This window comes from Talpa europaea, assembly GCF_964194135.1.
Source record: "Talpa europaea genome assembly, chromosome: 5".
Taxonomy (NCBI): Eukaryota; Metazoa; Chordata; class Mammalia; order Eulipotyphla; family Talpidae; genus Talpa; species Talpa europaea.
In genome coordinates, this window is record NC_140071.1 from 129,555,351 (window position 1) to 129,579,612 (window position 24,262).

Here is a 24,262-nt window from a genome sequence, read left to right on the forward strand (position 1 = left end):
AATTTTAATAGTAGTATGGGAAAACATGGACTTTGCAATAAGACACATGAAATCTTGCCTTTGCAACATATTAAGTTGTGTGACCTAAGATGAGTTATTTAATCTCTCTACACATTTAACCTATAGATGAGGATACTAACTATGTATAGTGAAGATTAAAATTTATCAGCAAACCACTTGCAGTGTGCATAGCATAGGCTTCTGGCACACATAAGCACAACCTTAAAATTCTGTCTTTTATTTACTATAATCAAAGATAGTTATTTTGACATACCAATTTCCTCTTTTAAACCATCTCTTACTGACTCAATCTCATTATTACTGATATATTTGTAGTGGACATAATATCAAAGTAATCTATGGGTCTACTGGACTATGCAACATTTCTGTGCCAAAATCCTAAGATTAGAATGTTTGTGGTTCTAAAATCCTTTTTTAGAATGTGTCTTCTCCCTCACTGTGAGGCAGTCGCCTGTAAAATACTGCTAAAGGTTTACGTAAAAGAATCCTCATTACTGCTTTCTGATTTGCTCTTAGGAAAGTTTAGAAAAATAGCCAACAAGATTTTCAGCACTGAGAACAAACTACACGTTAAGAGGTCTTGGTGGTAATGGGGAATCCTCACAGCAGTACAGGGTCTCACACTGAATTCTTAAACATAGCATAATACCGGCTAGGCCTTTTTTTCGGTCAACTCCTTGGTTCTTCACCCCATTTTTTACAGATAATAGTTGTGGGTAAATGACACCTAACTGCAAAATATGTGTTAAGACTCAAGAGAACAAATTCCTCACCAGGAAAGGATCCCAGAAATTGATCTCTGGGGTATAAAGGAGAAGAACAGTTAACAAAAGAGAGAGCTACATTTAGCTGAACAAATCCTATTAAAAATGTCAGTCTTCAAGGAAATAGTACTACACACTGAACATTTTCTCTTGGGTTGAAATTAAAACTCATCCATCACATAATCTTATTTCTTATGTAGCATCTGAGAAGGCAACAGTGCATAAAGCAAAGTGGCAGGAGCTGGAGAACAGAGTATCTAGGTTCTAGCTGTTCTACAACTGAATGTCTCTTCAATCTTGATCAAGTCTTTTAAAACTCACTTTGGCCTGCAGTTTCTTTACCAGCAAAGAAAAAGTCAGAAGGAGATGAGACCACAGAAGCAGAGGTTGGAGCAATATGCTTAGAAGATGAAGGAAGAGGCCATGAGCCAGAAATGCAGGCAGCCTGTAGAAACTGGAAAAGGCAAGGAGAACAGATCCTCCAGAAGGAATTAGCCCTGGGAGCCTATTTTTGACTCTGACTTGGAGAACTGTAAGATAATACGTGTGTTGTTTTAAGTCACTAAGTTGGTGGTAATTTATTACAGCCGGAATATGAAACTAATATACCTGCCTATAATTAAATTCTCCCAGAACCCACCCCATTTTCCAAAGGACTTTGCAATGCCTAAATGCCTACATTCCATCTTGAGTAAACGCAGAGTCTACAGAAGCAGACAGTAGAGAGGACATTTTTCAACAACTTCAGAATTTTTAGCAGATTATGTTTGCTCTAAAACCAACTAACATGATTCAAATGGATGCTTAAAAGAGAGGCTTTACCTCTGCAGAAAACCTTAGCACATTAGATAGGCTTTATTATACTACATTAATAGTCAGAAACAAATATATCACAAATGTTAAATTAAATAAACACCTTAAATTTACTCAAGATAACTGGCATGGCAGGGAATAAGATGTCATGAGTAACTACGATGGTAACTTCATCTTCAGTTATTACTTTCTTATTTTGTTATATGACTTTGATCAATGCCAACAATATGAGCAAGTGATTTTTTAATTAGCTAAGGAAGAGTATATGATGGAATTAAATGTAGGAAATTCTACAAGAACAGAACAGGGCTGGGGGGAGGGGGAGGAGAGTTTAACACAAATAACCTAACAAAATAATTTTTTAAAAATGTAAATACCTGCTCTAATTCCTGTTCTGCATATTGACGTCGACTCAATTCACATTCTGCTCCCTCCCTCAGCTCTCTCAGCCGACATGCTTCCTCCTTGGCGTAATTGATTTCATCCATCATTTTGCGCTCTAGATTTTGTTTTTCTACAGCAACATTTCTGTTTTCTTCCTGTGCCTTTTCAAGCCTTATGGAACAATAAAAATGAAAATTCCTCACAAAATTTTCCCAACTTTCATTTCTTAATAAGGAATAAATATGTATCAAACAATAGCTATGCTTCAATCAGAATGGCATGGCATTTCCTATTAATCTTAAATTTGGATAACAAGAATATTAGGTAGCTACATCATAGCTGTTTTGATTATCTTGAGCTCAAAATACAGGGATAGCAGGAAAACTCTTCACAGACACTTATTGTTGAAATCATGCTAAAATCAAACTTAGCAATACATAGAATAGAATCCCACCTCTATTTGACTTATTTCCACTGGTCTTCTACCAATTTATTCCCTAGTGCACATCTTTATAAAAGTCTGTAGTTATGATGCTATTTTCTAAAACTGAAATGAAATGCACATGTTCCTGATGCATGTGCCACCTATATGAAAATATGTAATAAGCACATGCCCATATTACATTTCACAAATTGTACTTTTCTACATAAATAACAAGACCTAGAACTTTTTTCACTCACTCACCTCTCCTGTAAGTCCATCAGACTTTGTTCTGCAGTTTGCAGACTTTCTAAGTCTTTCATCATTTTTGCAACATGTTCTTTTGATGTCTTATTCTGTGTGTAAGCAAACCAGCATCCTCCAACACCAATTACTATAGAAACTGTGAGGATAAAATCCTTCATCCAGTTATGCGGAGGACCTATAAAGAGAAGTAAAGAATATGAATCTTTGAATGTAATAGAATCCCCATACTTAAGGCACTTGAGCCTCCCATAAACTCTAGTCTAAGTCATTTCTTCAAATAATCATTGTGTATTTATTATAACTACCGAACACACTAGCCCTAGAGGGTGGCAGAAATAAAGCTGCATAGATAGAGGCACCAAGGCCCTGCTGGTAGGAACAAAAGTCCTGGGGAACCCTGGAAAAACAACAGCATCTCCAATTACATACTAGCAGAATGGTCTGCTGTAGGGTGAAAAAAGACCATTATCATTCTTTCTTCTTTCCTGCAGTTACTGTTCCAACTCCTTGTACCTTTCCCTCCACCCCCTTTTGCTGTTAATAAAGAATTATATAGCTCAAAATGTGAGCCGAAGTGGGGAAGCTGTGCGTTAAAAGGTCATCAGACTGCTTTATTATTATTATTCATTTGTCAGAAATGGCTGGGTCACTGGAGGGAAGGAACAGAATCTCCTTTCCCTCCTTCAGCGTGGCTGCTAAAGTAAGGAGTAAGGAGTCAGGACCTACAGATACCACTATTCATATAATTTTCCAGTTTATCCCTACAGTCAAATAAACACAAAATATTCAGAGGGTTCTCTGAAGGGAAACACGATGGTAACTAACACAAAGTGAAGAATACCCAAATGCTCACGCCAATAGGAAGACAATGCATGTTTGATGAGATGACGAGCTCTACGGAAATGGCAAATTGCTGTTTGTAATTCTAGGGTTAATCTGTCCCCATGGTGATAAATAGCATGCTCAATGCCAGAGACCCCCAGGGTTGCACATATCCAGAGTACATGCTCTCACCTACAGCAGAAGAGCTGCTATACTGTAGAAGGCTAGAGTCTAGAAAGGACTGATTTTTATTTGTTCAGCATCTGGTTCAAATATAAGCCCTGTCCATATTGAAATATAATCACCAGAAATAACCACAAATATATATTCAAGTACTAAACTCTAGTACCACTAACCAGCAGCATTCAGAGAAACCTTCATATGGCAATGCTTGTTTTTTATAAATCTAACCCAGGTACTCTAACTGTAGGGTTCATTCACACACAACAATTCTTAGGCAAACACATTAAAAAGGTAATGCACCATTAACCCCTTAACTAGCCTGTTTATTAAAACATTTGTTTTTGACATTCTTTGGGACTACTTTAGTTTCTTTTCAAATGATACTCTATTGCTTTTCTAGATTAAAAAAGAAATTTGTTCCTAGATTAATAAAATGTTAATGTTCCAAATCAGATTGTATTTAAGAGAAATTCTATAGTTTGATGCCTATTTTGAGCAAATGATCACATGAAAAAGTCTAAATCTCCTTTAGTACATCTCCTAACCGATTAAGTTGAAAACTTAGAACAAGGAAAGGTGAGGGCCTCCCCTAGTGGCGCAGTGGTTGAGGGCTGGGCTGCGCAGCCTCTGCAGCGCCAGTTCGATCCCCGGCCCCCAGGCGAGGGTCCCACATGGTGCGTAGACCTCTCCTGCCACCCGCTGCTCCCCTCAGCAGTGTACTTCGGTTCTTCTGCCTGCTCTGCTCCCCGCTCTGGCTCTGGTGAAGTCTCTCACCCTCCCGCGCTTCTGACTGTACCCAGTGCTTGTATAAATAAATAAATAAATCTTAAAAAAAAAAAAAAAAGAACAAGGAAAGGTTAGAGAGGGTGTCATCTCTGCGGAATGCTCGGCATTTCAGTAGTCTGCTGTTTCTTAGGGTCTGTAATTTCCACCAACAGTGCATTTCCACACCCTTCACAAAGAGGGAAGTTCCAGCTGTTTTACCAGCTGCTCTTACTGTAGCCAGAGTCAAAAAAGAACCATCAGTAAGTCATGGAATCCATGCCACCACTCCAGTAACCTGTTTATAGCAGTTACCTCTCCCAAGATGGTCTCACAGAGAACTGCAGGTCTCCTAACTCCAAGAATTGAGGGAGAATAAGCATTAGTTTTCTAGTTTTTAATTTGTGTCTTTTTTTTTGGTATTAATTTTGTTCATTCGTTTTGTATCATTTTTGGTTTCTGAAAAATAAAACATAATTCTTCTAAAATGTGTACTCCCCCGGATCTTCCCCCAAGCTTTCTTATATTTGAAATTAAATGATCAGTTTCAACATCCCTTCTGGAGAAAAATCATTACATTAAAATAAGTACAAGGTTCATATCTTCCTTATACAGATGACAAAGCAATTTAAGAACAAACAGCATTCTCCACCTTATGCTTCTGCCAGACTAGTCTGTTACTTTATAAAGTTTCAGTGAGTCTTTTCTTTTGATCCACATCTTAAAAATCTTCTTGGTGATTAGTAAAATCAGGTTAGGATTTATTACTTCATGGAACCAAGACAACTGTTAGATTGCAACAATTTTTAAAGGGATTCTTCAATGACTATCCAGATATTACAACATCAACATTAAATTACCATAAAGATCCAAAGTTTCAAATCTAGAAATTTAAGTCTAAATTACCGTTTTTACAACTTCTTGTATGTGTTTTGAAGATGTCATACTCCATATTTCAAGGTATCAATCTCTAAATCTTTTAAGATAGCATTACATTCTAATAGATTTCCTATTAGATGATTCTTCTTAGTGGACTATTTTATTACACTTTCCTTCTTTAAATAACAAATAAACAATCTGATAATTCTTTTGCACCAAACTCTGTGACAATACTAACGTGTGAGAGGTCCAAACAAAACCACATCCAGTGCCTTGAGCTGAAGTTTCTGTCTGTGACTCCGGTCGCTGATTTTCAACTGAGAGGTCATAAATGAAGGTTCATGCACTGCTATCCTGTTCATTTAAGAAATACACATAATATTAATCAAAAATATTACTAGTATGTAAACACTTGAGCAGCATATTTAATACTTAACATATTAGTGATGATTGCTGGAAGAGCTCATCCACTTTACTACAAGTATTGAAAATCTTTTCAGAGGAAGTTAAGGTTGTACAAAGACTCTGTTAATAATTTAGCTGCTATATGCATGTTTGCTTTCTAAGGTTATTTTTGCTAAAACTCACTATGATTTAGAACTTTATGAAGTTCCAAATACTTTATAATTATCTCTATTATTTTACTATTTTATGAAGAACAAGAAAAATATAGTTTACTTAACATCAATTGACTCTGAAAAAAGTTTTCAATTTAAATCATGCTGCTTTTCTTTAACAATATTTCAATATTCTTTAACAATATACATTTACATTCTACTGTTTAAATTGCTTGAAAATTAAACAAAGTTCAATGAAGTCACAAGTGGGAAGGAAGAACCCATCACTGGTTGGAAATTAAAGAGTGTATATAAAAAGTACTAACCAATTTATCAGCAATGACCAAAGATGTAGGGGAGCAAAAGGCACAGATGAAATAAGACAATAAAATCACTTTGTTTTGGACTTCAAATCCAAGCATCCTAGAATTAAATTTTCTTAAAAACCAAGTATGACATCAGTAAGTATCTTAAAACACAAAGTCTAATAATAATATAATTATTAATAACAATGACGATTAAAACAAGCATGTACTATGTGCCGGGTACTGTGCCAAAGGTTTAAAATTCAAAAAACTAGGAAACTAAGGTATTAAGAGATTGAGTAACTTGCCCACGGTTATATAATTAAAAGAAGTAAAGCAGGGACTCAAACCTAAATGTGTATGATTCCAACAACTATATTAAAAACCACTACCATTTTATTTAGGAAGATATCAAACATCAAAGTATGGAGAAATTACAGGAAATCCCATGAGGCTTCTATAAAACTTTAAAGAGAGTAAAGAAAAACTCTGTTTCCCTTTACAAAACACTTTCCTTCATCTTTCCACAGGTACCTTTCCTGTTTGTTTCTCATACACCTTTAACAGAACACTTATTAAACTGCTTGAAGGCAAAATAACTGTCTTATCTCTATATCCCCAAAACTAGCATGGTGCTTGGCAAAAGTAGATGCTTGATAAATGTTTGGATAAGAGATTAATGAATGCATGGATGGATGTATGAATTAACTAATAGCACACTATCAATAGACTAAATTTAAGAAAGACAATGAGATGTAATAAAAAGGAACTATATAACAGAATTTTATGCAAATTCATCATGAGTCCAGAGGTGGAAGTGATTCTACCTGAGTGGGTGAGGATGTCAGGGAAGTTCACACAGGTCTGAAAGGAATGAGGAGGCATGTGTCAGGTGAAGAGAGCCTGAATAGAAGCTCTGGTAATAAGAATTACAGAGTATAGAAAATACAGTAAAAGGCTTAAGATAACCATTGTAATTATCATAAAATTAACAATTTTGATTAAGGACTGCAGATGTAACAGTACTTCAATGTCACAGAAAGGAAACAAAATAATGACTAATTAGAGGCATGTATACATCTGGAGTGTGTAATACATTTTCTTGTACACAAACCTTGTATCTACAGTCTCCTATATAAAACTCTAACTTACATAGTAGTTTAGTTCATTGACATTGCCCCTGTAAATGGACACATCTAATTGTCATTACCAGATAAAATAGGTCTTGATGAAGAACCTTCCAGTTTTCCCTTCTCCTCCATTCAAATAAGGCTCCAAATGGACTGACCTGAAAGCTAAACTTCTAAATTTATAACTTTTCTAAGATAACAACATACTCACTATTCTAAAAAATTGATCTTGATTTGTGTGTAATATTATCGCAACAATTCTACCAGAATTTTAGGTGTCTCTGATAACCTTTCCTTAACCAAAAGAAAAAAGTGGCTGTAACATTTACTGTCAAAAGATAGAGCCATCCATTTTATTTTACGTTGTTTTATGGAAAGAAAGCATCCCAAAGACAACTTAAGAAAAATATAATACAATGAGCTCCTTATAACCAGAGTAACACATATAACTTGAAAACCCCTAATTCCATTATAATGTTCTCCTACCCTGCTCCTTTGTGTTAACTTAGGAACCTATCTTATATAAAAGTAAGAACTACATCTTATTTAATTGTATCTTCTATGCATTCTATAATACTTACTTGTTTAATTGACTTTCATTCCTAAAATTTTATCAGTCATTTGTACAATAATGCTGGTATATTCAGAAAACATCTTATGGGAAGTATGAAAACTTTCAACTTGATCGAAAGTACAAATGTCAAAGCAACAAAAGCTGCTAATTTTAACAGAATGTGTATACAAATTAATTAGAAATACAATGAGCATATCACATGTATAGTAGTTAGATAGTAAGAAGAGTCTTTTTTGACACTAGAAACAATCCAGGGAGGAATGGAACATAAGCAACCTTGTAAAAGTAAAGTTCTGGTAGAATCATTGCAAATTTTACATTTAAATCTTAAAAATAAGGTTAACTAATTGAGATTTAAAAAATATAATTTAGGAAGTTAGTAACAGTGAATTTTGAACACCTCATGGATAAACTGGGATCCCAGATTTTGCTATCAGGTCTGTCTGGGTTCAACACTTGCTTGGGCAAAATGATTCACTTCTCTCACTAGGTTTATTTAATCTGGTAAATGGGGATAATAATAAAACTTCATTTTAACCATGAAACATAAATAAAATAAAATAATATAAAGTACCTTCATGCAATATATATTTTTATTTATTTTTATATACATTTTTAAATGGTTGCTATTATACTTTATTATACTTTATTAAACTTCATCATTTTGAGGTTTAGTTAGGGTCAAGAAAATTAAGTGGTTATTGTTATTTTAAAAATATCAATTAAGAATAACCTCTACATGAGTCCATTCAAACAGGGATTTTCATAAAGGAAAATTAGTATCAAATGAATAAACTTTTGTCATATTCATCGGATGGTCATAAATTGGTCGGCTGATGCCATCTTAAAAAGATGTAAGTGGCCCACCCTCAAGTTTTCAAAATGACTTCCATGACAATAAACTGACTATTTGAACAAGAAAAATTAATTAAAATGTAAAAATTCATATCTTAAATAATTAAAGGATGGAGACAGATATTTCCTTTGAGCCCTTAACCCAGAATTTGTAGATTCAGCATAGAAAAGTAACATCTAGTATATAATTCTCCATGAGCATAAAAATACATTTGAATAATAATTACTCACCGGGGAAGTGTTGTTCCTTTGACATTATTGTCTCTAAAATTCTTCTCATATTGGGGTAGCTCAACAAATTCTATTAACCACTGCAGGGTATCCTCAAGAGTCCAATTATGAACTGCAAGAGACAAAAGAAAAAGATACATTTCAAACACACATGCTTTCAGAATTTATATAAATTATATAAAGATATATGTGTATACATATATACACATGTATGTATATAGAAACGTGTGTGTGCATACACACTACTATAGCTGTTGAGGAAATAAAGATATTAGATCGAATTTTCCATTCAATCCAATCACCAATAAGTATTAAATTGGCATTCAGCATTCTAAGAGAAGCAAAAAATAATGGAGATATAACTCCTACCCTTAGGGGCTTACAATCTAGATGAGACACATAGAAGAGTACAAAGTATTAGCATGGGTAGTTGTAAAACAAGTGCATAAATAGTTTATACAGGATGAAATAGTACAGTACTTCTCCAGCTGCATAAAACTTATCAGATATATTGGGTTGTAGGAAAAGTCATGATGCATTTTTGCATAGAAAACATAGGAAAAAAGTCATGACTTTTCCAACAACCCAGTAATTTTTCATTCATTTTTTCACTTAGTCATTACTATGTAATCTGTCTGCACCTCAGGTTCCATTTGAAGAACTGGAAGTACAGCAGTAAACAAGATGGATAAAGTTCTTCCCCTCAGGAAACTTAAAATTCCTCTGGAATGGGGTGGGACAATTTATAAAAGAAGGTAGACCCTAAAAGTTTTCAAAACAAGGAGAAAACTTATTTTCTTTATTTTTTTTGTATCTATGAGATGATGGATGTTAACTAAGCTTATTGGCGGTAATCATTTCATGATGCAAGTTAAATCATTATGCTGTACGTGAAAGTCCTGAGAAAGAACATGAAAGAATAATCATCCTCACATGTGAAACAAAAGTATTATGTAGGGCCTCCCCGGTGGCGCAGCGGTTGAGCGCTGGGTTGCGAAGCTGCGCGCAGCCTCTGCGGCGCCGGTTCGATCCCCGGCTGCTCCCTGGCCACCGGAGGAGGGTCCCACATGGCGCGCAGACCTCTCCTGCCGCCCGCTGCTCCCCTCAGCAGTGTACTTCGGTCCTTCTGCCTGCTCTGCTCCCCGCTCTGGCTCTGGTGAATTCTCTCACCCTCCCTCCCGCACTTCTGACTGTACCCAGTGCATGTATAAACAAAACAAGCAAACAGACCAGCAAACAAATAAATAAAGCATGCCTCTAAAAAAAAAAAAAAAAAAAAAAGTATTATGTAATAGTTCACATACAGGCAGCTGGTAATGATCAGGAGTAATTAACAGAACAGTAAGGTGATATGTAAATGTGTCTTTAAAAAAGGAAAAAAGAGGAAGACATTTCAGATAGCAAGCAGCTATTAAAAAGAAAGGAAGATTTTTCTTTTTTGATTTATACAAGCACTGGGTACAGTCAGAAGCGTGGGAGGGTGAGAGAATTCACCAGACACAGAGCGGGGAACAGAACAGGCAGGCTGATGAAATACACTGTTGAGGGGAGCAGCGGGCGCGGCAGGAGAAGTCTGTCGCACCATGTGGGACCCTCGTCGGCGGCCAGGGATCGAACTGGTGCTGCAGAGGCCGCGGGCAGCTTTGCTGCCCAGCACTCAACCACTGCGCCACCTGGGGAGGCCCAAGGAAGATTTTTGATGATGTCACCAAGATGGTGACAGAGGAGGTTCACTGCTTCACTCCCAAGAGGAACACGTAACAATTAACTGAAGAGACACTATATTGAGAGTTCCAAAGCTCAAGATGAGAATGAAGCACTCCTTGAACCTCAGAGACCACACAGACTGCATCAGAGGAGATACACCGACAACAGTACAGCCAAAGGGCCCAGGGAAAGGAAAATGAAAACGATGTGGAGGCACATCTCTTGGTCAAAATAAAGCCCATACAGAGGAGCCAGATTATGAGGATAACAGAGAAGTCTCTCTAGATGACACAACCTCTCCCACACCCCTCAGGGCTGGTCCTGAGTTCATGAAGTGCATTGTGGACAGGAAGCTGAGTGTCAGATCTGGTTGCCCAGAAAGTAGGGATAAGACTTGCCATAAACATGAATCAGCCCCTCAACCATAGCATGCTCTTGACAGCAGTTGGACCTCATGTCTCTCCCTCACCTGTTGACACAGCAACTGCAAATATAGGACTTAGTATCTACAGAAGGCAGTAGAGGCCAAAATATCAAATTAAATCAAATCAAGCCACTGTGCCATCTTCTGGGAAAACAGACCAAAAAAAAAAAAAAAAAAAAAAAAAACAGTTCAACTCTCTACATAGCTGATTCAGATTTTTTTTTAAAAGAAGGAAATTTAAATTAGCAAAATGGGGTAACAAAAAATATAACATATGACAACTTGAGACCTCAAAGGAGTATCACAACACAAGGAGAAAACAACTCTCCAAAATCCAATAACAAATTCATGCAAGATAATAACTCCCTATCAGATAGAGTTCAAAATTGTTACAGAAGGAAGCTCAACAATGCATTAAAAGAATTATACACCATAGTCAAGTAGGATTTATTCCAAGGATACAAGGATGGTTCCACACATGCAAAACACTAAACACTGTATACCACATCAACAAAAGGACAGAAATCACGTGGTTATCTCAATAGCAGAAAAAGCACCTGACAAAATGCAACATCCTTTTATGATAAATCCTTCCACAAAAAGAGTAAAAGAAGAAACAAACCTCAACATAGTACGGCCATATATGACAAATTACAGACATTATGCTCACAAAGTACATCCACTCTCACCACTACCATTCAACACAGTGCTGGAACTTCTAGTTACAATAATTAGACCAAAAAAGGATATAAAAGGTATCCAAAATGGAAATGAAAAACTAAAACTATCAGTATTTGCGGATAACATGAAATATATACTGAAAATTCCAAAGACTAGTAAAATGCCACAATAAATAAGTTAAACCGATGAAAGTTAATGTACAAAAATCTGTTCACTATATACAATTAGTGAACTAACAATAAATCAGAAAAATAATCCCCTCTAAAAATTAGATACCTTGAAATAAATTTAACCAAAGGGAAAGACCTGTACAATAAAAATTATAAGATAATGTTGAAAGAAATAGGAAAAGACACTAAGTGTTCCATGTTTACATCTTCAATGTCCGAATGGCATTCTTCACAGAAACAGAACAAAAATCATGAAATATATTTGGAGATACAAAAAAACCCTGAATAGCAAAACATTTGTAGGGGAAAAAGGAGGAAAATGGAAATATAATGTTCCATGTCTTCAAACTATACTAGAAGGCAATAGTAATTAAAATAGTATGGAACAGAATTGATGAGTCCAAAAATAAAGTCTCAAATATACAGGCAACTAATTTATGATAAAGGAATCAAGTGCTTGCATTGGGGCAGCAAAATCTCTTCAATAAATGGTGCTGGGAACACTGGATAGCCACAAACAAAAGAATGAAACTAGATCACTATCTAACACCGTATACCAAAACACCATATACCAATTCAAAATGGATTAAAGACTGGGATATAAGATCTGAAGCTGTAAGATACATGTAAGAAAACACACAATATATTTCTAGACAATCAGCCTTAAAGATTTGTTTGGTGATTCACTCAAAGGCAAGGAAGAAGAATGCAAAAATAAAATGGGACTTCATAAAACTGAAAAGGTTTTGCCCCATGAAGGACATTTGCATCAAAATTAAACGATATCACACTGAACAGGATGAGATATTTGCACATCATAAACCTGACAAGCCTTTAATAACCAAAATACACAAAGAACTTATAAAACAACCTGACTAAAGAACAGGCAGATGGTCTGAGTAGACATTTCTCCAAAGAAGACATACAGAAGGCCAATACGCACATGAAAAGATATTTATCACCGGTTATTATCATAGAAATGCAAATCAAAATGAGGTATTACTTTACCCCTGTAAGAATGGTTATTATCTAAAAGATAAGACAAGGGTCTCCCTGGTGGTGCAGGGGTTAAAGTCTCAGTGCTATCAAGCTATCACCAGTGGCCTGAGTTCTATCCCCAGCCAGGGAGTAAACCCATATGGCGCAGCAGACCCCTCCTGTTTAGTCAGTCTGCCTGTTCTGTTCCCCACTCTGTCTCTGGTGAATCCTCTCACCTGCCACACCTTTGGCCTATCCCCCTTCCAGTTCTTGTATGCATATATAAATAAAAATAAATCTTTAAAAAATAAAGATTAAAAGGTAAGAAACAAGAAGGATTGGAGGGAATGTAGGGAGAAGGGAAATGCACGTACACACAGTTGTTGAGAATGTAAATGGACACAGCTGTTGTGGAAAGCAGTATGGAGATTCATCAAGAAAGTAAAATAAGGGGACTCCCTGGTGGCACAAGGGGTTAAGCACCGCACTAGGAAGCAATCCTCAGCCACTACAGCATGAGTTCAATCCCCGGCCAGCCAGGGGGCTATCTACATGGTGCAGCAGACCTCTCCTGATTCGCCCACTGCTCCCCTCAGCAGTGCTCTTCAGTCAGTCTGCCTGTTCTGTTCCCCACTCTGTCTCTGGTGAATTCTCTCACCTCCCACATCTCTGGCCTGTACCCCAGCTCTTGTGTGCATAAATAAATAAATCTTATTTAAAAAAAAAAGTAAAACAAGAAATTCATTCTATCCAGTTATCCCATTCTTGTATTTACCCCCAATTACAAAAACACCAATTCATGGAGATATGAACCCGTTTGTTGCAGCGCTACTTACAATAGCCAAGAGAGAGTTGGAAACAACCAAAGTGTCCACTGACTGATGAATCTGACATATATTCACAGGGGACTATTACTTAGCTGTTAAAACAAAAGAAAGATGAAATCCTGCCACACGTGACAACACAGATGAACCTACAACGTACCATACTTGGCACAGTAAGTCAGACAGGGAAAGACAAATACAGTATGATTTTACTCATACGTGGTATTATAGAGAAAACAAACATGAACAAAATTAAAATAAACTTTTGGACTACTAAAAAAAGAAAGGAAGGAAGGAAGGAAAGATGTCAGGGTAAAATTTTCTAAGAAGCTGTTATAAACTGAGACCTAAAAATTGCAAAAAAGCAAACACTGTGACAATCGGGGAGAAGGATATCTAAACAGGGAAAGGTCTCAAGACAAGAATGAACTAGTTGTTTTAGAGAGAGGAAGAAAACAGAATGGCCAGGCCACAGAAGACTTAAAAATCTGGACATTTTTCTAATGTCGTTAAAAAGAAAAGGAATGGACTGTGGGAGGCAAGACTAAAAAAAGTGATAAGGAGAATATTCCTTACATAGCCGTAGAGATAAAAGAAGTTATTGCCTTGAACATAATTTAATAAGAATATTGTGCAAGTGGTCAGATTCATATTCTGAGAATAATGCTGTTAGATGTGCTGTGAAATGAATGGGATTTGGTATCTAGTGGAAAGCCCAAAAACAGAAAGTACAGAAGACGGCGTCAGGAGAGGGTGTGCCATTGACCGAGATAGAAAAGAACAGAGAGACAAGTAAGGGCAGGTGCTAGAGATTAAAAGTTCTGTTTTCAGAAAGTTATGCTTGAATTATATAGTAGACATTTCAGTGTAAATAAATAAAAAGCACTCAGATAATCAAACAAGTCTGATGTTTAGAGAACAAAGAGGTTAGCAACAAAGATAAATTAGGAGTCATCGGAATACAGACTGACGGTCTTTAGATTCAACGAGCTCACCCAGGAGAGTGAAGCTAGCTATTGTGGCTATTAGAAGACTAGTCCCAAATGCTAAAATAATTTTCTCCTGAGTACTTATTTTAGTTAAATCCTTTATAGGCACTTTTTTCTTTTAGGGTTAAAAAAAAAAAAAAACCTTATGAGATATTCTCTATTTTGGAGATGAGAAACTGAGAAGTTAATGGGACCAACAGAGTCAGTGGCAGAACTGTATCTGAATCCAGTTGATGAATGTCAGGACCTGATTCTATGCTATTCTGACAGAATTAAATAATGATAGAGACACAAACAAGGAGTAAAACGGAAACAACTTTTTTCTGCTTAAAAAGTAAGAAGGACAATTATGAATGTATCCAAAGAAAAGGAAGCAGGGTGCTTGAAAGATGAAGACATATTGTCTATATTTAAGTTGAGAGTATGGGAAAACAAAGTGCTAACAGACCATAGAAAAAGTCAAAGAGTGAAGAAAACAAGTGAATAATAAAATGAAATCTGAAAAGAGATCTTCCTGATAAACAACAGAAAATTACTCGCTTTTGCTAGCGAATCTGATTTTTCGCAATATTCCTTTTTCATGAAGTGTTCTTTAGAGTAAATGCTTAAATAAATCATAAATTATATTATATTCAGTGGAAATGATTTTTAAAAATCATCGAAAAATTTTACTTTGAGACAGGGTTATTTATTTTTTTAATGTTCTCTCATGCCATAAGCTTGGACATGTGCTTGAAGCTGCTACATCCATTTAGCCAAATAATTTAGGATATCAGCCAAAGGTTCTGGTTCTGGGTGCCTTCCACTGAATATAATACATTCAAAGTAATCTTTTTACTCTTCAATTTCTTCTTATTCAAGCTGAAGTACATTGAGAATTGCCCTGTCTTGACTGCCAAGAAACCGACAGTGCAGCTGCACCTCAACACACCCACACAAAAACCTCAGCCAAGAACACAGGATAAGAGTCTCTCTGTCATTTCTATGGCTGTTCAACTGATCAACAGCAAAAATCCCTCATCTAAACACTCCAGATCATCCAAATATTTCCTCAATTCCAATAAACCAGCATGGAAAGGAAGAAGAAAATGAATAATACATCATCAAAGTGCCCAAATCCTAGATTACTCTGCCTAGTAAACAGAATATTATAGTGGTTCTAAAATATATTTACAGTGAATATTTAAAATAATAAAATTCTAGTACAGATCACACCATTTTCTTTGGGAGGAGGTTCACTTATTGTGCTGTTTTTGTTTCTTCAGTGATGGCTCATAAATACCTTCACTTCTCTTCTCATGACACAACTTGTATTTTGCATTAGATTTTTGTTCCAAATACACAGCTGTCTTTCAACTCTTACAACATAGCACACTGTCCCAAAGGCCCTACCTCAGGGCCTTTGCACCTGCTATCTCCTAAATAGGAGACCCCTTTCTTTCATCCTTCTGACGTATCTTAGCCTATTTACTTTATTGAGAATTCATATTTTAGCTAAAACTTTGATTTCTTCATGGGAGCCTTCCCAAATGTTGCTAGATGATCCTATGTCACTCTGTACATTCTATGCACATTAAAATAATTATATTTTTTTGTATGTTTATCATCTCAACATCTGTTTATTTCATTGAAGCAAAAAATTTTCATTCTCCATTCCATCCCTAGCACTTGGTACACAAGGATGCCCAACAAATAATTTATTGAGCCCTCTTAATTAGCAAGTATGAACATCTATTTTCACTTTTCAGTAATATAAAAAAAAAATCCAGAAATAAAAATGTCTGTATTTTTAATGGTAAAGGAGTTATTCATTTAAAAATGACCCATTTCTTTATTACATGTCTCTCAACAGTTTTTTCACACGTTGCCAAATAGTACTTCTACCAAATGGCAGACAGAGGAGGACGTGGAAGCCCTTTAAAATATATATTTCCTGCAAACTGCATGTGTTTATCTTTTTTGATTGCTGAGTAATATTCCATTGTGTCTATGTACAACATCTTCTTGATCCAGTCATCTATTTTTGGGCATTTGGGTTGTTTCCATAGCTTAGCTATTGTAAATAGTGCTGCTATAAACATAGGGATAGTGCTGCTATAAACATGTGCCCTTTGGAATTAATGTTTCTGTGTCATTTGGGTAAATACCTAGGAGTGGAACTGCTGGATCATATGGAAGCTCTATCTTTTGTAGGTCAAGAAATCTCCACGCAGTTTGCAGCAACATGGATGGAGCTAAAAGGGATCATGCTCAGCAAAATAAGTCAGAAAGAAAAAGAAAAATACCAGATGGTCTCACTCATAGCAGGAATTTAGAAAACCTAAATAAGGGACCAGGAAAAAGACTAATTAATACAAAGTAAAAATCAAAATCAACAAGCAACTATAAACCAGAGACACACTACGGGGGGAGGGGCGGGGAGAGGAAGGACTAGGGTTAAAATAAGGGGGCGGGGGGGTGCAATTTTACGGGGAATATAACCAAAATGAAAATGCATACATTGTGCAAAAATGAAAAATGATCTAAGAATTATATAAAATAAAATATTAAAAAAAAATTTCCTTCTCTTCAGGGGTTTTTTTTGAAACTTTTTTTTTTAAGATTTTATTTATGCAAGAACTGGGGTACAGGCCAGATGTGCGGGAGGGTGATAGAATTCACCAGAGACAGAGCATGGAACAGAACAAGCAGACTGACCAAAATACACTGCTGTGGGGAGCAGCAGGAGAGACAGGAGAGGTCTGCTGCACCATGTGGGTTGCTCCGTGGTTGGCGGGGATAGAACCGGCACTGCAGAGACTGCGGACAGCTTCACAGCACTGCACTCAACTGCCTGCGCCACCAGGGAGGCACTTACCTGCAGTTTCTATACCATTAACTTACACTGTTTCAGCTAGAAGTGGTGACCAGTATTATAGATTGGTGTCCCTAAGAAATTTTGACAAATTAATGCCACGGCCAAGAGAACGAATTCAATAATGGAAAGCAATCTTACTGTAGTCCCAACAGTCAGAGATCCACTGTGACATCACAGTCAAATTATTTAACTGTGATACACAAAAACAATAAAACTGAACTAGATCATCTTTAAAAGTCACTCAGATTCTTTGATTCTATTATAACAAGTAAGAGTCAGTATTTAAAATACTGCTAACCCATCATTCTAGAAATTGCAGAATACCGAGGGGGAACTTTTGAGAATTTTTGGGACAGCAACAAAAATAGTCACTAACATTTATTATTTACATGATTTAATTATTATTATTTTTTTTTTTGTGGGACCCTAGCGGGCAGCCGGGGAACAAACCAGCGCTGCAGAGACTATAGGCATCCTCGCAGCCACCAGAGGAGGCCCAACATGCTTATTAAAACACCACAAATTTTGCAAATGTTACTTCAAATAATCATTGCAAAAGCCATTTGAAATACTTTTATCATCATATTGGGGTTTATGAAGTTGAAGTTCTTAATCAGATATAACAGATTAGTAAATGGCCAATTCAGGTTTCAGGCCAAGTCTGTTTCCAGAGTTGTAAGCACTGTGCAGTAAGTAATACTGCTAAGGTCTAGTGCCTGATAATCAGATCAGGCACTAGAGGCAGAAAATTTATGTCCCAGCCCTATCTGCAGCTTTCTGAATGCACCGTATGCTACCCCTTAAACCTGGAGTGGCTTCCTTTCCCTTCCTTTTTCTTTGCTAAATGGCTCTTCCTGAGCCTTTAAGACCCAGATCAGGAACTCCCCATTCCATGAAGTCTTCCCAATCCATCTATTTCCAGATCACAGCTGCTCTTCTGTGTGTCCTCTGATCACAGGTACATATACCTGCCATCATCACAATCTCTATGTAACTCTCCATGTCTGTCCTGGCCCCTGGACGATGAATTCCTAGAGAACAGGAACTTTTCCCTTCACCTAACACCCGTGATTATTAACACCATAATACTACATTCCTTGGATACAGGATTTTAATTCTATACTTCTGCATACATTCTGTTTAATCCTATGCCTTCCATAGAAACACATTTATGAGATAGTTATAATCTCTATATATCAAAGAAAACCTAGGCCAAGCAATCACACACATGCCCGTATATTTAATAATTGGGAGAGTTACAATTTGAACTCTAATGTGATTCCAAATTCAGACAATATAGTTACCTCGTGATGTAGAACATTAGCTCATGATTTAACTCTAAGAAAGAAACATATTTTCTCTCAGAAGATGAACTTTCCACATATACAGTACCAAGAGCACTGCAAGAGTTAAATGAGCAAGCTGCCATGGATAAATACACTGATGGACTCAATTTGCACTAGATAAATCCAGTATATACTGTGGCCTAATGAAGACCTGGAGCTAGTAACAGAATAGGTCAATGGAGCTTTGCCAGTTCTTATCATAGGGGTAACTCCTATGGCTTGAAAGACTAGCAGCCTAAAGGCAGAATTTCAGTGAACAAGGGAGTTGGAGCTAGAACAAGGCTCTAGTCCTCCGAGACATGCTTTGTTCCTTATTTTTTCCCTCAGTCATTTGTTGTTCATTCTGTATATTATAGGACCATAGCTGTTAGTAACAGAAGAACTTCTATGCTGGGACATTGTTGTATTTATTGTGGGTTATTGAACAGACAAATGACATCTCAACTAAAGGTTTGGAAACCAAATTCCAGAACATAAGGGGTTGTGGGTACGAGGGGTTATACATCATGTAGGATGTGTGGGACACACATTGATGGATTTTCCCAGGAACAAGGACAGGCTGAGGATTCTCCTTTTCCTTACCCCTCCCCTTTGCAGCCAGCTATCAATAAGGCTACTTCTGTAACAGAGAATGAGATTCCTGATTCTGCACCAAAATAGCTTCCCTGCCTTCCCCCACCTATATGCAGTCAGTCCACCACCAAATAACTACTGGGAGCAGCATTTGGAAAAAAAAAAAAAAAAAGATAACTGTGCCTACGAAAAGAAAGTTTTCAGACAGCAGTAGAGTGTGTAGTAAGGGGGAGAATAAAAATAATAAGATGAGCTGGCAACAGCAAGAGAGTTAAGGAAACTAGCATTCCTATGGCCATGGAGCAAAAGCAGCCTTCAAAAAAAGACCAGCCATGTACAAGCACATCCTCAGATGTACAAACTAGGTTATACATAGAAGAAACACTCCAGCTGAAAGTGATCTCTCCCTCTCATGAATTTCTAGAGTACTTACTATTTCTACCAAATGGCATATATTAGGAGCTGCCTTATTTTGTAGAGTTGGCTTAATTACATCTTATATTCTTATTATATTGTAAGCTTACTTAAGACAGAGACTATTATGTCCAGGATGAAGTTGCCATTTAAGTATCAGCTGAATGTATAACTTACTTTCTTCTTCCTAAAGACAAGAAACTGTTTTGCTTTTAATTAAATGCCTTCTTGCTATCACAAAGTTGTGTGAAAATCAACTCTCAAAACTGTGCAAGAAAGAAGCCATACTGATTTCATTATATCTCAAAGTGGCAATGGAAAATTCTTGATCACAGAGACCTATAACATAATGGAAGTCAGAAGAAGACAACTTATAGCAGCATATTTGACAGTGACAATGTGTGTACTTCCAGTCCATCCTTGCCTTAAGAAATTGTAAAAGAGACAAATCAGTGTGAAAGATCAAATTGAAAAGATTTAAATATATATTTACTTGCTCCTGTCATCTATAAAAGGAAATCTTATAAAAACCAATGCACCCAGTGCACTTAGCCATATACTTGTATTAGGTTACCGTCCTAAAAATACTAAACAGCTTAGTGAAGTACCACCATATAAGTTTTCATCTGTTATATTTAATATAAGTACATGCTGTCCTAAAAACCTTCAAAGATGATTTGTGAAATCACCTAAATACGATAGGAAAAAACTAATTTCTAATTATAAAGCATTTGCGTGTGTATGTAGAGATATGTTAATAATAGCAGAAGCTAACATTTTGTGAGCACTTGGTAATTTCCAGTAACTGTGCTAAATGAATTATCTCATAAAAGTCTCTCAACAACCCTTTGAAGTAGATTTAAGAAGTAATATTATAACCTTTGGTTTATAGATAAGGAAGCTGAGGCTCAGCAAGTCTAACTTCATAGCCCCAACTCCTAACCATTATGCTCCTCTTCCTTTCTTTCCTGTGTATACTGAAAAGGTTTGGTAATGGGGTCAGAGAGGAAAAAGAATAAGCATAAAGGGTAGCTATACTTAAAGTTGGCCATAAGAAATAAAAATTTATTTAATGTTGCCATATGAATTTATTGAAAGAAGTTCTTATATATTGAAGCTTCTCTGATATATAAGCTAAAAACTATTAGCAGTTTGAAAAATATCTGAACTACTGACATGCTTACATGAAGTACGATAGGTACATACCAGCATTAGTACTTTTCTATATTCAATTTCACTGAGATTTTCAAGTCATAAAAGCCTCCAAAGTGCTCATTACACTGACAGCTACCACTTACCACGGGAAACTGCAATTAAGGGCAAGTTTAACACAGTAGAACTTTGGTGAAAATCAAGTTTAACTAAACGTAACATAAACATTAACATTAAAAAAAAAAAACTTTTAACTCCCTAAGTGCAGGCTTTGTGGTGTCACTTCTGTGTGAGATTTCAGAAGATCAGCTGCTCCACAGACTCAAGACAGGCTTATCTTTAGAACTGTGCCAGCATAAGAATGCCTCACTTGCACATTGGTCGGGGGGGCATGTCTTTGTAACATGGACTAAATTCCTGCAACATGCTATATTTGGACACCTAAAAGTCACACCCTGAACTTGGGAAGTTATTAGTAACTAAACCAGAGAGAAATACATACTTTCTCTGAGTCCCTTACCATGTGACATGCAAGAATTACACGTAATTTTTAAGCACACTAAATAAATGTTGGTAAGTGTCTAAACATTCAGACTTAAAAAATAACCAGGAAGCTCTCTTCTCAAGAGGCGCAATGGATATTTTATTACTTTATTTATTGTAAAATGCAACCTAATTATTAAGCAGTTTCCTTATAACATCTATTGATAGTTTAGTGAAGATGGTGAGAAAACAAAGACAGATCTTAAAAAATAAAAATTAGAGGGGGCCACCCTGGTGGCACAGGGTATAAAGTCTCAGCACTATAAAGCTATTGTCAGCCACTGCAGCATGAGTTCAATCCCAGGCCAGGGAGCTAACCCACAACCAACATGGCCCAGATCTCTCCTGTCTTGTCCACTGTTCCCCTCAGCAGTGTATTTTAGTAGATACACCTGTTCTGCTACCCACTTTGTCTCTGGTGAATCCTTTCACACACACACACCCACACCTCTGGCCTACACCGAGTTCTTGTATGCACAAATAGAAAAAAAAAATCTTTAAAAAAATAAAAATAAATAAAAATTAGAGCCATGAGTCTCAAAATTAGAAGACTGATGGAAGATAGAAGGTTCAAAACCATGTCTGCTGTCTTCATAGCCTTAACCCCTCACCTTTAGGCTCCTCCTCCTCTCTCTCCTCTGCATGCTGAGAAAGTTTCAAAATATGGCCAAATCCACCATCAGCCCTCTCAGATCTTGCATTTAGAGAGAGAGACACCAATATATTTATTCTGAATTTCTTAATCACCAACTACTTTTTAGAAACTGCTATTTCTTAAATTTAGATTAGATTAACTATCAAAATGCACCTGTAAATGACTCAGAATTGGTAAAAATGGTCTATAAATGTAAATTATTTTCAGACACAGAATTAGAGTGTTTTTATAATTAAAGAAACTCAAGGAATGCATTCGTTTTATAAATCATTCAATAAAACCAAGGACTCAGTGGACAAAAATGGAAATCAATATTTATCAATCAAGTTTCACTAAGTATCTCGTGGTATGAATAAACATACCACCTTTGGGACAGTGACCGAATCTCTGATTATTCATTCTTTCATTGTTTACACTCAGCAATGTCATGTGTGTGTGCGCGTCTCACTGAATTGAGGATAAAAAAGAACATTTCATGTCAAATGAAAGTAAGTTGCTTAAGAGCCAACAGTATTTCTTAATCATTTCTATAATCCCAACACCTTATACAATGCCAAAAATATAGCAAGCACCAAACAAATGTAGAATGGCACATACACTTTAGGAACAATAAGTATGTCAACTGAGTGAATGGATGACAAAATGAGTCTATTAACAAAGGCTATGAGGGCCTCCCCTGGTGGCGCAGTGGTTGAGACCTGGGCTGTGAAGCTGCCCGCAGCCTCTGCAGCGCCGGTTCGATCCCCGGCCACCAAACTAGGGTCCCACATGGCACGCAGACCTCTCCTGCCGGCCACTGCTCCCCTCAGCAGTGTACTTCATCAGCCTGCCTGTTCTGCAACCTGCTCTGGCTCTGGTGAATTCTCTCACCCTCGTGTGCTTCTGACTGTACCCAGTGCTTGTATAAATAAATAAATAAATCTTTATTAAAAACAAACAAAAAAAAAAACAAAGGCTACGAGAAAAATGTCACCTTCATTCACTTTTTGAGTGGAATTTCTAGATAAAACAACAAACTTTTATAAATATGACTAAGTTTCATAAAATAGACTGCTGTTTCACAAACAAATTTAACAGCTAAAGTCTACTTCTAAATTATAGTTACAAATGAGTGCTTTAATTTTCTATTAAAATTATCAAAAATGTTCTTTTTTTTCTTTTGGAATTTGAAAGGTTCTTCAAAATTTTTTCTGTACAAGTGACTTGGGATTCTTTTACTTAGCAAATATATGCAATATATGCTGAGTATACAGTAATTACTACCAGGCACAGGATAAAATAATTTTAAAACATCAGAGTAAAGAAACTACCAACACTAGCAGGAAGCTTGACATAAGAAAATGTACTGACTTTAAGTGGGAGGATAACAAAAAATGAACATAAACACCCAGTTAATAAATATCTTCTTTCTTTTTTTTTAAAAAGATTTATTTATTATTTATACAAACACTGAGTACAGTCAGAAGCGCAGGAGGGTGAGAGAATTCACCAGAGCCAGAGCGGGGAGCAGAACAGGAAGGCTGATGAAGTACACTGCTGAGGGGAGCAGCAGGCGGCAGGAGGGGTCTGCGTGCCATGTGGGACCCTCGTCCTGCGGCTGGGGATCGAACCGGCGCTGCAAAGGCTGAGGGCAGCTTCGCAACCCAGCACTCAACTGCTGTGCCACCGGGGAGGCCCTAAATATCTTCTTTCTATATGGTATTACAAGCCAGCTAAAACTGAGATTTTGCTGTCACAAAATCACAATGTATAGGGACACATTACAATCAAAACTTATCATCTAAGGCAATATGAGTCTCTTTAAAAATAAAAAAGACCTACTAGAGAGCTCTGTAGTAAAAAATAAAAAACATAGTCCAAACACAACTTCAATCTACTCAACAAAGCATGTTGAACAATCAGTTATGCACAGGAATTTATTAAGCATTTAGTTTTCTAATATTCAGCCTCCAATACTTAATATAGTGCAGATTCCATTAGA

General features: G+C 36.5%; 1 protein-coding gene across 1 annotated transcript in view; it reads right to left on the minus strand.

The window, feature by feature from the left end:
• Positions 1–24,262, minus strand: part of STIM2 (stromal interaction molecule 2) — a gene marked incomplete at its 3' end in the record, with an annotated part of 63,201 nt that overhangs the window by 15,448 nt on the left and 23,491 nt on the right. The window contains exons 3-6 of the mRNA XM_084233767.1: positions 8,969–9,080; positions 5,555–5,670; positions 2,668–2,845; positions 1,976–2,153 (exon numbers count right to left, since the gene is read on the minus strand). Coding sequence (XP_084089893.1) covers positions 1,976–2,153; positions 2,668–2,845; positions 5,555–5,670; positions 8,969–9,080 — 584 coding nt within the window. The remainder of the gene's footprint in view (positions 1–1,975; positions 2,154–2,667; positions 2,846–5,554; positions 5,671–8,968; positions 9,081–24,262) is intronic.